General features: G+C 35.4%; 1 protein-coding gene across 1 annotated transcript; it reads right to left on the reverse strand.

Moving 5' to 3' along the window:
* Positions 1-347: 347 nt before the first annotated feature.
* Positions 348-3,325, reverse strand: LOC129873155 (UDP-glucose 6-dehydrogenase 1). The gene is made up of 2 exons (XM_055948189.1): positions 3,170-3,325; positions 348-2,079 (listed from the first exon to the last, which is right to left on the reverse strand). Exon 2 carries the CDS (start codon positions 2,061-2,063, stop codon positions 621-623), a length of 1,443 nt encoding a protein of 480 aa, XP_055804164.1. The 5' UTR covers positions 2,064-2,079; positions 3,170-3,325; the 3' UTR covers positions 348-620.
* Between the last annotated feature and the right edge of the window lie 11,306 nt (positions 3,326-14,631).

Raw genomic sequence — 14,631 nt, forward strand, 5'->3', positions numbered from 1 at the left:
CCAAATGCAAATTGCTCATTCAAGAGTGCAAGTACTTTACCAATGATTTGGCCCCAAAAGAAAAATTAATTATCTGAAAATACTTTTTTGAAATTTTATTGGCAAAAGATACTGTTCAAGATAAAGATATTCTGAAAATTTAAGCCCATTAAGATAAAACCGGCAATAATGCACCTAAATCGTCTTTTAATATGTCAAATCAATTCAATTCAATTCGAATATCATGAATATCTTCGTCCCTCAACAATTGTATTGTCTGTACCAAAGCAAATATATATATATAAATTAAATTTCAGAATAATAGAAAGGGACACCAAATTCATACCCATTCAACGAAGAGCATAGTCTCTGGTGCAACTGCAACTTAATAACCTTTATGAGAGGAAACAAAATCCTTTGACAAAGACGAGTAAATGACAAAGGTGGTATCATCAATACAAAAGAAACATTAAACATTGCGAGTCTGGTAGTGACCATGAATGGTCCTTCAGCCTACGTGGGATAAAACATAACAGTAACTGAACGTCGTAAAAAAAATAGTAAGAATCCCAGCTGACTGCATCATATAAGTAATAATCTTTGATTTGTGAACAAGCCACTCGTCGAGTCAGGTAATGCAATTAAGCAACAGCAGGCATGTCCTTGAGCCAGGCATCAAGAGGCTTACCAATTGAGTAGACTATAAACCCGATTTCTCTAAGCTTCTCCGCATCCACTACGTTCCTACCATCAAAAATAAAAGCAGGTTTTTGCATGCTATCATATATCTTCTTATAATCAAGAGTCTTAAATTCATCCCACTCTGTAAGGATGCAGACAGCATGGGAATCCTTTGTTGCCGTATAGGCATCCCAAACAACGCTGACTTGTTTCACGGTTGTTGGACTCATTGGCTGAAGGTGAAGAGGATGATCCCAATCAAACTTATTCATTGAGAGGTCTCTCTGAATTTGGTCCTCATTCACCTGAGGGTCATATATGCTCAAATTAGCCTTGTCCCCCAGCAGTCCCTTGCAAACATCAATTGCAGGGGTCTCTCGAGTATCACCAGTATCCTTCTTGAAAGCAAAACCTAGAATGGCGACTTTCTTGCCTGATACCGTGTTGAACATGGAGGCAACAACGCGGTTGACAAAACGAGTCTTCTGATAGTCATTGATCTTTATAACCTGTTTCCAGTATTCAGCCACCTCTGGAAGCCCATTGCACTCACAAATGTAAACCAGATTCAGAATATCCTTCTGGAAGCAAGAGCCACCAAAACCAACACTGGCATTAAGGAACTTGGGACCGATCCTCGAGTCCTTTCCAACGGCATATGCCACCTGTGAAACATTTGCTCCAGTAGCCTCACAAAGAGCCGACATGGCATTCACAGAAGAGATTCTTTGCGCCAAAAATGCATTGGCAGCCAATTTTGAGAGCTCAGCAGACCACAAATTTGTGGTGAGGATGCGGTCTTCAGGGACCCATTGGGAATAAACATCCTTCAATGCTTGGATAGCCTTCTGGCCACCTGGAGTTTCCCGACCTCCGATTAGGACCCTGTCAGGGTTAAAAAGGTCATCGATAGCGGTCCCTTCTGCAAGAAACTCAGGGTTTGAGAGGATCTGGAAGTTAATGCCTTTGCTGTTGTGGGTCAAAATCTTCTCAATTGCCTCAGCAGTTTTGACAGGAACAGTTGATTTCTCAACAACTATTTTATCAGATTTTGAGACATCTGCTATCATGCGGGCTGCACTCTCCCAATAAGTTAGATCAGCAGCCTTGCCTGCTCCGAGACCCCTTGTCTTGGTAGGAGTGTTCACAGAAACAAAAACGATATCAGCCTCCCGCACGTGTTTCTCCACATCTGTGCTGAAGAAGAGGTTCTTGCCTCGGCACTGCTTGACTACGTCGTCGAGGCCTGGCTCATAGATGGGGAGTTGGTCACTGTTCCAGGCTGTGATACGAGGCACAGAAATATCAACAACAACCACTTCAATAGAAGGGCATTTGAGTGCTATAACGGCCATGGTGGGGCCCCCAACATATCCAGCTCCTATACAGCAAATCTTAACCATTTTCCTTCTTTCCAAACTGCAAGAGATAAAAGTTCATGACTTCATGTATTTTTTAGGCTCTATTACCACAACACAAAGGCATTTCCATAATGTAAGGACTAAAGAGCAATATGCACAAAATGGACAGAAGTTTGAATGTGTTTATAGAGGAATAAAATGGACCCGAATAGTGCTGAAAGAATGTAGAGGAGTCATATAGACAAGCTTTGGTATTGAGGTACACGTGGTAGATTCATTGATTGTGTTTATATATTGCCATTCACTGGCCCAGTTCAGTTTCAACTACAGTGATTTTCACAACAAAACTGATAGCATATGCATAATACCTTCTTAACTCGTAAATGTAATACATCAAACGAGTAGGCTTTTATGTATTTGAGCACTGCAACAGTATAAAGTTTTAGTCAAAGAAAGATTTAAGCTGAAATGCATGTTGCCTATGGACTGCGGCAGGGTTGAATTTATAGGCCAGAGTATGGGGCATGTGAACCGGTGATCTCTCTGTAAAACTAGGTATTTCATGTATATATTTTCTAAAATTGGTATAAATTATCTGTGAACACCAGTGCTATAAGAATCCTAAATGGTGTACTTGGTTGAATATTGAGTGATTCGCCTCTGCACTGCTACTTTATAAGCCACATTCACCTATGGTACTGTTCTACATATAACTTCAGAATTCGATCAAATATGCACCGATCAAATTGGACACATAAAACAACAAAACTCCATGAGCAATTACATTTACTATCATGATCTTAAACGGATCTAAAACAGAAACAGTCAGATTCAAAGTCCACCTCTCTCTCTGAGCTAAAATTCCACTGACATTAGCCAGATCAATTCATATCCCAAATCAACCAATGAATTATCAAAAGTAAACATTAGATCTGGAGAAATCACAACAATCAACAACGCATTTCCGTAGCAAACCGAAGATTACAGATCAAAACTAAGTACACCGACTATATAAAAAAAAGACTCAAAATTCACAATCATCGATCTACGAAAAACTTCAGGAGAAACTGAATCAATAACAAACGAATGAGGCTAATTATCATTACTCACATGCAAAACAATAAGAAATCGAGTGAAGGGAAGAGTACCTGTAGTGTTACGAGAGAAGAGGGGAAATGGATCTGCAAAAAGAGGGAGAAGAAGAATACTATGGGAGCTAAGAAGGCGGGGACTTACTTAAATAGTCTGTTTGTCCAATCTTAGATCTAACCCGATGCTGCAGGAGAGCCTGACGAGTCTTCTTTAAGCCAAAATCATAATCATAATCATAATTTAATTAATTAATTAATTAGTCGTTTGGTAGCTGGTCTGAAAATAAGTTGTGAATATATTAAATCTTATCTAATACTCACTCTATCTCATATTAGATAAACACTTTTTAATTTTATATGATGTTTAAGAAATCATTAATGTATTGATTAACTTTGCTATTTTACCTTTTGCTCATATTAATTTGCTTTTTGAAAAAAGACATTTTTGAATCTTCAAAATTTGTTTAAACTTTCAAAGCATATTAACTGTAGGGGTAAAATAAAAAAAAATTAATCAATTCTATCATGATTTAGTAAGTAATCAGGTAATATGAAACAAATATTTTTAGTAAAATACTCATCTAATTTGATAAAGACGGAATATCGTATTTTGTAGTAGTTAACTAAGAGGTAAATTATTCATATACCGCACAAATAATACACGAATTCCTTCTGATTCGTAAGTTACTACTCACTCTGTTCCATATTAAGTAAATTTTTGAGGAATTTTTCAGGGTTCAAAATAATTGAAATGTTCAAAGTTCAAGATAGATATTTGAAACTTTTTTTATATTTGTCTTTTTATTTATTGAAGTTTTATATTTTCTATGAGATAAATCACACTACTTATAAAATTATATTTATGATTTTACAAAGGACAATCGTAGAAAGTATGGTTCAAATTATGTCCTTGAATATTTTTTTTAATATGTGTGTATTGTTTCATAAATTTACTTAATATGGATTTCAGGGAGTAATATTTAGCTAACTCTTACTGACTATCAAAACGACTCATATTCATTATAGTGTTATATTGTACTTAATTTTTTATTTTTTATTTTTTATTTTTGCATTTAATATGGAAATATAGCATGCCTAATTTAGTGCAAGAGGTTGGGGTAGCGTCCCAAAGTTAGTTTTGGAATAGTACAGTCGACTATTCATTTTTATTACTTCCTCGTCTTAAATTAGTTTTATGTTTGAAAGTTAATTTAATTAATTTTTAAAATTAACTTAATATTTTAAAATTATATAAAAAATATTATAAGTTATAATTTTTTTATGTTAATTTGATTAAAAATATAATTTTAAATATTATCAAAAAATTATATAATTTCAACTTAATTGGGACTAAGGAAGTATGACTTTGTCTAGATATTTGAAACAAATTTAAGAAACAAAAAGCAAATCATGATAGACTAATTAATATTTTTATCATTAATCCGAAGTTTTAAATTCGAATTTTGAGTATGAAATTTTTTTTATTAGGCGTGCCACCCCCAAATAGATCCTGCACTGCATGATTTAGATTTATTCGGAGCTTTAATATAGACACTAGATACTGAGTGAAAATAAAATAAAATAATTAATATTAAATAAATATATATAACTTGGACGTCTCATTGATTTGATGTTGAGAGTTCAATAACTATTGCATCAACAAAAAAAGAAGTTCAATGACTAAAACATACACATATTTGACAAATAAAAAAAAATCCACCCGTTTCGGTTTATACGTAGAATAAAAGAAAGAATTTAAAAATTTATGATCTAAAATAAGTTATACATATTTATTTAACTATAAATTATTTTATTATGGATAAAATGAGATGTTTAAACTTAAATTATTACTTACTAAATTAAAAATGTATCATCTTTTTAAAACTAACTTCAAAGAAAAAAAGAGAATATAAATTGGAAAAAAGAGAATATAATAAGGAAAGTGTGGATCCATATATATTCTTGGAAAGATACATTCACAATTGAAATTTTAATCATGGATTACGTTGAATTTCTTCATCTTTTTGTTCTCTTCTAAAGTCCTTTTCTCCCTTTGTTTTAATTTCATACAAAGAAAATTAAAAATTTTAGAGTTCATTGAAATATTTATTAAATTGCAAATTAGAAGATTTCGAATGGTTTCTTCATATTAAAAATTCAGTTAATTCATATCACCCTAAATTTTCGACGAAAATATACTCTTAAAAGGTCTTCCATAGTATGGCTTTGAGCTAATTTTCACATCATAAACTTGGTCGTTTCTTTTATTATCAATATTTCTTTCATATTGTTAATTTAATTATGTGTTCTAGTTAGTCAACAAATAGGAAAACAACTTGTCAAAAAAAAAATACTTTAGAATATATTGGAATCGTCATGGAAAAAAAGTAAACAATGACTTAGAGCAACTTTTCCACTGTATGACAAAAGGGAGTTGCTCGGTCGGATGGTTCTCACTTTCAATTATAAGGTTGTGAGTTTGAATTGTTAAGGAAAAAAAGGCGGGAGCTTCTAGGAAGGGATAAATAGAAGAAGAAAAAAACTCTTCCACATCACGTCAGCTATTGACAATCGAAGAATGACAGACTTAAGTTTAGAGTCTCCGTTTACCTATTCAAAATTACTCTCTAAAGTCATATTTCTTTGATTTATAGTATTATAAAACAGGAAAATAATTTTATTGTGTCTATAACATTCAAATAGTTACTCAACTGATCAAATATCTATTTTGCCCTCTAAATTATCAATCTTTATCCCTTTTCTACTTTGTAAATATTATGATTTTTTTTCTTTTAAATCTATTTTATGGACGTAACTATAGAATAAATAAACATTATTACAAAGTTAAAAAAATAAAAGGTAGTTTTTAAGCATATATAATAGTGAAATAACAAAATAAATTAACAGAATTTTCAAGCATGTATAATGTGTATTGTAGAATATATCTTTATTATAAATAATTTTTTTTTATTACACAAATTGAATATATGTTGTAAAAACTTTTATTCTTCTCTTCAGTCTCAATTGTATACAGAATCTTTTGAATTTTCTTGTCATTGTCAAAATTGTTGATACAAATAAATTATCTAATTAATTAGAGATTTTATTCTAATTAATTGGAGATCTTATTCTAATTGATTAGATATCTTAAATTTGAACTTTCTGAAGAGGCCACATGTTCTAATGATTCAAACTAACTTATGTTCTTCTAACTTTGATTTCAAGTTGCTTAGCTGTTGTCTTGTTGTTAGTTTGGTACTATATAGAAAATAAAGATAACTTGGAAGAAGAATCTTAGTTCAACTCATACTATTTCTTTTCGATTTTTTTATTTGATGTTCAGTATTTGCATTAAAATTTAATTAAATTTGAATTCGCACGTTGTAACGTTTATCTTTAGAGCCGACACTTTTAACAAGATTCTTTTTTTATTTTCAAAATTCAAATACGAAATTTATGATAAAAAATGAACGAATCTCAACCATTTCACTGCCATTCATATTGCTTCGTACTCTTTTTTTCCCCCAATATTTTCATAAATAGCAAATGTATTCATTCATTGTTCTCTCTCCAGCACTGAATACTAGTGTTATTTAGGTGTGGATCTTAGAATATTCTTCAAGTTGTAACATATTTATTGTAAAGAAAGATAGTTTTCAATGTATATCGTTCGAGCTAAAATAATGTATTTTCTCTGCAAGGGAGGAGTCATGCTCGAAGCTACATTGTCGGCTGCGAATTTGGCCAAATTCAATAGCTTTTATTTAAATTTTATATTTATTTTGAAAATTAATTGGATGTATATGAATTATTGATTTAGAGCCCTAAACAATTACCATTTGGTTACCATGATAAAATAGAAAAGGATATTTCATGAAATTTACTAATCTCAACTTCTATAGTTCTATATGAGATAACTAATCCAAAATTATACGTTTTGCCTTTTAAATGGGTTAATCTTTAAATTATAGAGGGAATATACAAATCTCATAGTGTTAAGAGCTAATTATATCCTACATCCTACATCCTATCTCTACTCTTTTTCAAATTAAAAAAATTCCTTAAATTTGGTGGAATTCGAATACATCTCAAAACGTTGTGATACATTACGTAAAGTGATGTATCTGGCTGATAAATCGTGTAAAGTGATATATCTGACATCTTGATACATCACGAAAAGTGATGTATCCGATTGATACATCGCATAAAGTGATGTATTTGTGGGATACATGGCGTAAAGTGATGTATCCGAGAATAGTAGAGAGTAGAAATTTTTATAATTTTTTCAAATGGTAGAGAATTTTAGAAAATATTGTAAAATAAGTTGTGTATTTAAGTAATTTTTTCTTAAATTATTCCCTTAAAGTGGGTTGATTCCCGATCTTTAATTTTTCTCTTTAACAAAACTTCTGCCTAGTGGAACATAAATTTTTTAGAAACTAAAATCATGTCTAGACATAACTTGCAAATTATTATACTAATGAAAATATAAATTTCTCATCAATTAGTGAACAAATATTGTGTTTTCTGCAAATTATTTGTTTCTTCAAATACGTTATTGATGTCATGAGTTAGAGCATGTTTGGATTCTCTTAAAAGTTAGTCAAATCTACTTTTAAGTTATTTTTAGTTTTTGGAGTGTTTGACAAAATTAAAAATAACTTAAAATAAATTTAAAATGATTTTAAAAAAGTTAAAAACCAAAAATAGGACTCTCCCTACTTTTTATTTTTTGACTTAAAAGTCATTTTAGTTTGATTTTTTTATTTTTGACTTAAAAACTACTTTTTTAATCAATCTAAACAGGCTCTTAGACGCAAACATATCTACTAAAGATAAGTCATAAAGTTTTAAAGATTTTTAGAAATATTAAACATCATAAGATATAATATAAAAATTTTCCATTTATTCCTTCACAAGTCATGCGTTTACGAAGAAATAAATGTATGATACTTAATAATAAATGTAAAATAGTTATACAAAAATAATTATTTTTTATTTTTTTCAAATAGATAAGGAATAGTGAATCACTTTTTTTAACATGCTCAGCAGTGGCTCAAGCAGATTAGTGGCCTAAAGTCAAAATCAAACGGAGGCCTTAAACTTAAACAGATAATAACTTTTATATAATTGATTTTTTTTAATATATTTTTTTCAATTGATAATATAACCATTCTTATTTTAAACTATCTTTCATGAGACATAATACTCCAAATATGTCAAGTTTCTTCTAATAATTCTTTCATTTTATATGAAAAATTTACCTTTTCTACAAATAGTATTCCATAGTTATTAAAAATAATAATTTATAACCTATTGTTGTTAAAAAGAAACGGGGCTCCTCAAATTTGGAGCCTAAGACATATGCCTTTCTTTTAACATTGTTGAGCCATCCCTGAACATGCTGGACATGTAAAGTGGATGGAGAAAGTGAAAAAAAATATTTATTTTAAATATTTGAGATGTTTGATCAATTTTTTAAAGAAAATCTGAGTGTAATTTTTTTTTATCCCTTTTTAAGAGCTCAATTTTTTTGCTCCGGCTCAAATCTAGAACCTTAAGATTGGAAGCGGATAATTCTACCATTGAGCAATCCCTCTATTATTTTAAAATAATAATATTTTTTACCCCTGTCTCGGAGTTATCATTTTTATTCTCGGTGACTTGAACCCATAATTTTAAAATTGGAGGAGCAAGGTGCTTACCGGCAACTAAAACTAGTCAAGAAAAAATCATGTTGTGCATGGGCCAATGTTTGTTCACAATTTTATTTTCTACGTCATCTTAATTAAAGAATTTTAAATCAGCTCATTAAGTATAAAATAAATACACGATAAATATTATTAATATTGATAAATTTTAAATGGTATTGATTGAATGATTTAAATTTTTTACTCTAAAATAAATTATATCTTTATTTGTGCGATAGTAAATAATCTCATTCTTTTTTTCACACAAATCTAATGTGAAGAGGCGCATTGGAATGTCCATAATTAAAGTATTTTTTTCATCGACCGTTGATTTTTACTCAAAGAATTATAAAGTTTATTTAAATATTAGTGACATTCAAAATAATTGTAACGACATGTTCCCGTCGTTATGAATCAGCCAATTGGGAAGGAGTTTGGGCTAAAAAAATTCTGAGTAGTAACTTGAGAAATTTGAGTCTAGTGTTATGGCCCGCCACTTGATCTTAAAGAAGGTGGAAGAATCTAGAGTCTTGGAGAGGTTAGTGGAAGACTCTAGATCCTTATAGAAGCTTGTAGAGAAGTCTTGAAAGACTTAGAATTCTCTAGAGTGTGTAGAGAATTCTAGAGAGGGACTTCTTTGTAAATATGGAGGGACTTGTATAGCAATTTTTATTTACACTTGAAGTAATTCTCCAAGTGCCAAAGGAAGTTCTCCACCTCTTGTGCATCACGAGCACCTTTGAACATTGGTGGCTTGGGAGCCTCAATCTTGGCCTCTCGGTCCGCACTAGACGTCATGCATCTCCCAGCATCTATGTCTCCTTTGAGTGCTGCCATCTCGGCCTTCATGGTCTCCACCGTGCTTAGCGCGTCCATGAGCCGACACTCCAAGGAAGTGATCACCTCCTTCATCTCGTACTCGGCAGCCTTGCGCACCTCCAACTCCTTCCGGATGTTGTCGTTCTCCTCAAGGGTGAACTCCTCCAGAGACTTGAACTTGCCGTCGACCTTGTTTAAGCGCTTGCCTAATATCTCCACTGCTTGCCGAGCAGCATCCACCCTTGCAATCCACTCCATGCCGGGCGTGACGTCCACGGGCTCCTCGCCTCGCTCATCGTCACTCACCTCAGTGGCCGAGGGTGAGTAGGATGTTAGGGCCTCGCTTGATGTAGGCTCGAGCGGCACCTCCTCATTTCTCTTAGAGTTTTTCTTTCCCTTGCGGTGCTTCCTTCCAACATCTTGCTTGACGTTGGTGGCGGTAGTGGCGTTGATGTCTCCCTCACTTGCCATATCCCTTAGTAGAACCTCGCTCTGATACCACGTTGTCACAGACTTAGACTTCAACTAAGACCTCCGTGCGGCACTTGACAACTTACTCACGAATCTTTCAGGATCTTGTAAGCTCAAGTAAGCCTTTAAGACTAGATCGCTAAGGGAATGCTAGATTGCAAGAAAGACAAGAGAGCTTTTATGAAGAAGGCTTTTATATTGTTTTGGAAGAATGCTTGATTGCTTGATGATTTGCTACAAATGAATGCCCCCTCTATTTATACTACTCCTAAGGGGCTCAAGTGTAAATAAAAATTGCTATACAAGTCCCTCCATAGTTACAAAGAAGTCCCTCTCTAGAATTCTCTACACACTCTAGAGAATTCTAAGTCTTTCAAGACTTCTCTACAAGCTTCTATAAGGATCTAGAGTCTTCCACTAACCTCTCCAAGACTCTAGATTCTTCCACCTTCTTCAATATCAAGTGGCGGGCCATAACACTCTCCCCCACCTGATGTGGCGACGACCGCGGCGCACTGCTGCTGCAAAAACTCCCGGATCTTGTCTTTGAACTGCCACAGGTCTTCATATCTCTCCCAGGTGGCCTCCTCCGGAGATTGTCCCTTCCAATGGACTAAGAACATATCAGTGGCCTGTTGTCCCTGTTTTCGCTTGGCTTGGTAGTCCATAATGGCTTCGATGTCTCGATCATGCGAGGCGGTGATTGTGAGTGGCGCCCGACTTGATTCTCCTCGGCTAGGATCATCCTTGTCCTCATGGTATGGCTTGAGGACGCTGGCATGGAAGACTGGATGAACCTTAATATGCGGTGGTAGCTCCAACCTGTAAGAGATCTTGCCAACCTTGGCAACGATCCTGAATAGGCCCTCGTACTTTCGCACCAAGTTTTGATGCATGCCTCGCAACGCCTTGAATTGCCTGGGGTTGAACTTTACCAAGACCATGTCTCCAACTTGGTAATCCGTGGGACGACGCTTGCGGTCGGCAAACTTCTTCATCTTCTTCGCTGCCTTGTCCAAATAAGACTTGGCAGTGTCGAGCTTCTCCTCAAAGCCCTTGGCCATGTGATAGGCCCCCAAACTCTTGCCCTCGAATGCGGCCGGTAGTGAATGTGGAGTTTGTGGCTGTTGGCCTGTGGCTAGCTCGAATGGTGTTCGCCCTGTGGCCTCACTCCGCTGTAGGTTGTAAGAGAATTGTGCTACGTCCAGTAGTCTCGCCCAATCTCTCTGATGTGAACTCACAAAGTGCCTCAAGTAGCACTCCAGTAAGGCATTGACTCGCTCCGTCTGGCCGTCTGTCTGAGGGTGAAAACTAGTGGAGAAATGTAATTTCGTGCCAAGAATTTCGAATAATTCTCTCCAAAAGTTCCCGGTGAAGCGTGTGTCTCTGTCGCTGATGATATATCTTGGCAATCCCTAATACTTCACCACATTCTTGAAGAATAGCCTGGCAGCCTCCTTAGCAGTGCAACCTGCCGTGGCGGGCATGAAGCTGGCATACTTGGAAAACCTGTCCACCACGACCATAATCGTTCCGTACCCGTCGGACTTCGGTAGGCATGTGATGAAGTCCATGGTCACGCTCTCCCATGGACGCTCCGCTACAGGCAGGGGCTCCAAGAGTCCTCCTGGTTGACGTTGCTCTACTTTGTCTTGCTGGCATATAAGACAAGTCTGCACATAGCATTCAATATCGTCCCGCATGTGTGTCCAGTAGTAAATCGCCTCAATCAATGCCCTCGTGCGACGCTGCCCTGGGTGTCCGGCCCACAAGGATGATCCTAGCCGAGGAGAATCAAGTTGGGCGCCACTCACAATCACCACCTTGCATGATCGAGACATCGAAGCCATTATGGACTACCAAGCCAAGCGAAAACAGGGACAACAGGCCACTGATATGTTCTTAGTCCATTGGAAGGGACAATCTCCGGAGGAGGCCACCTGGGAGAGATATGAAGACCTGTGGCAGTTCAAAGACAAGATCCGGGAGTTTTTGCAGCAGCAGTGCGCCGCGGTCGTCGCCACATCAGGTGGGGGAGAGTGTTATGGCCCGCCACTTGATATTGAAGAAGGTGGAAGAATCTAGAGTCTTGGAGAGGTTAGTGGAAGACTCTAGATCCTTATAGAAGCTTGTAGAGAAGTCTTGAAAGACTTAGAATTCTCTAGAGTGTGTAGAGAATTCTAGAGAGGGACTTCTTTGTAACTATGGAGGGACTTGTATAGCAATTTTTATTTACACTTGAGCCCCTTAGGAGTAGTATAAATAGAGGGGGCATTCATTTGTAGCAAATCATCAAGCAATCAAGCATTCTTCCAAAACAATATAAAAGCCTTCTTCATAAAAGCTCTCTTGTCTTTCTTGCAATCTAGCATTCCCTTAGCGATCTAGTCTTAAAGGCTTACTTGAGCTTACAAGATCCTGAAAGATTCGTGAGTAAGTTGTCAAGTGCCGCACGGAGGTCTTAGTTGAAGTCTAAGTCTGTGACACTAGGCTAGACTTGAACGAAATATGAGTCAGGTGAGATCTAGGGTAATTCGGTAATAGATGATTGATTTAATTGTCAGTTTGGTAGTTTGAGTTGATAGCCAAGACACTGAGGAGCCTATACGGCTTTATGAAATCAAATTCGGACAAGTAGAATTTCTGTAATTGATTTTGGTGTGACTGTTTGATTTTAGAACTTCATGGTTTGAGGGCATGTTGCAAAATGGGGGCCTGAGACTCAAATTTCGAGGTTCTATTCACGTGCAATCCGCCATGGCGGGGTAAGTGATGCCATGACGGGACAGTTGTGACTTTAAACGGTGAAAAGTCTCAATTTTTTTTATTGTTCCTACTTCGTTCTTGAGAGCCTAGAAGCAACCTAGGGCAATATTCCTTTAGTTTTCCGCCAATTTTCGTGTAAAGGTAAGTTAATCGCTCACTTAGCTTATATTTTGACTCTTAGAACCTAGAATCCATGGTAAATATCTTGGGGGAGAGTTCTTGGCCTGAATGTAATCGTGGGAAATAACCCCAGTTGGGTGATAGGATCATGAAAGTGGCCAAGATTAGTATTTTGATATAATCTGGGTATTGTAAGCCTTGTTTGTTGATTTTTTTTATTTTTTTTGTTTGTTGATTTCTTGTAATTATTGTTGTTTTTAGACCAATAACAACCAAAAGACTTTAGAAAGGGAAAACTCTAACTCTTTAGAGTTGCCAAAGCTTGGTTTCAAGGTAGGTAGTGATTTATTTTCTGTACGTGTTATGTGTGCCTGTTAAACTATAATTATCACGACCCCGATCCGCTGTGACTGACACCCACACTAACCCTTCGATGGGAGAACTATTTTCAACAGCCCAACAATTAGTAAACGCAAAAGATAAACAAGATAAGGATGCAGAAGCATTCTTAATTAATGATATAAGTCTGAGTTCCCATAAACTTAGGAAAATATGATTAACGACTTAACATGTATGCGGAAATTTACTCCTAGGAACTGAAAGTTGAATGTACCAAAACTCTAATAACATCAAGTCTAAGACAAGGGAGTACAATCCCAAAAGAAGAAAAAAACATAGTCATGAAAACTAAACCAATGTGTGACATCTTAGTCCAGCAAAAAAGACTAGAAATAAAAAGTGAGTTCATGGCAGCTTGAAAGAATAGTTCACCCATAAACTCGAACACAACTACTCCTCTAGGCGAGGTCTCTCTGCAACCGGTTGAATATGCCCTGTACTCAACAAAGTCAGAGCAAGTGTGGTATCAGTACACAAAACAACAATGTACTGGTAGAATCACGCGGTTAGTAAGTAGGCGGATCATGGATAAGTAAACTCAACATAATAAACACATATATATAGAATAACTTAACCAGTGTGATCTCAAACAATATTCATCAAGATCACAGTTCAACAACCTCAAATCATATAACTCCACATAAGAGTCCTCTCATTGGACCTACAAACACTCAACTTGTGTCGAAACGTGACACCTGGTTGAAGGTTTGTGTCGAAACGTGACATCTGATTTAATTTATGCGTTGGAACGTAACACCAGATCTCAATATACAAAACAACTACAATTACATTCAATATTCAACATCATGTTACCAAGAACAAGTTTATCATAAAACAAGCCAGTAAATGACCATTTCAAATAAAATCTAGCATCTTCCCCTATTCATATACACATATGCATACCATGAAGCAATTTACCAAGTAAATAAAATACATACGGGAAACAAAACCATTACCTATCTCGAATTTGAGCTTCAACCACTCTAAAAGAAGTCACATATATACACAAATCAATAAAATAGCCTAATTGAGTAGAATTATAACATAATTCTTCTCATAGGTCAAAACCCATGATCCTAAACTGTAGGGCTATTTTCCATTATTAATTTCAGTCTAAACTCCTCCCCAAATGATCACCCATCCAAGTCTATGGGTTTAGGAATGAAGTATGGAAATCAGTGGAAAATGATAAAAATAACCATGGGTCGCCTCTTGTCATTTTAGGAATAGTTTTTGCAGAATAAAACTATGATC

Source organism: Solanum dulcamara, chromosome 11, assembly GCF_947179165.1.
Source record: "Solanum dulcamara chromosome 11, daSolDulc1.2, whole genome shotgun sequence".
In the NCBI taxonomy this organism is placed as follows: domain Eukaryota; kingdom Viridiplantae; phylum Streptophyta; class Magnoliopsida; order Solanales; family Solanaceae; genus Solanum; species Solanum dulcamara.

Bases quoted from the DNA above. Each gene is read 5' to 3' on its own strand.
- LOC129873155 (XM_055948189.1), bottom strand. From the start codon at position 2,063: ATGGTTAAGATTTGCTGTATAGGAGCTGGATATGTTGGGGGCCCCACC.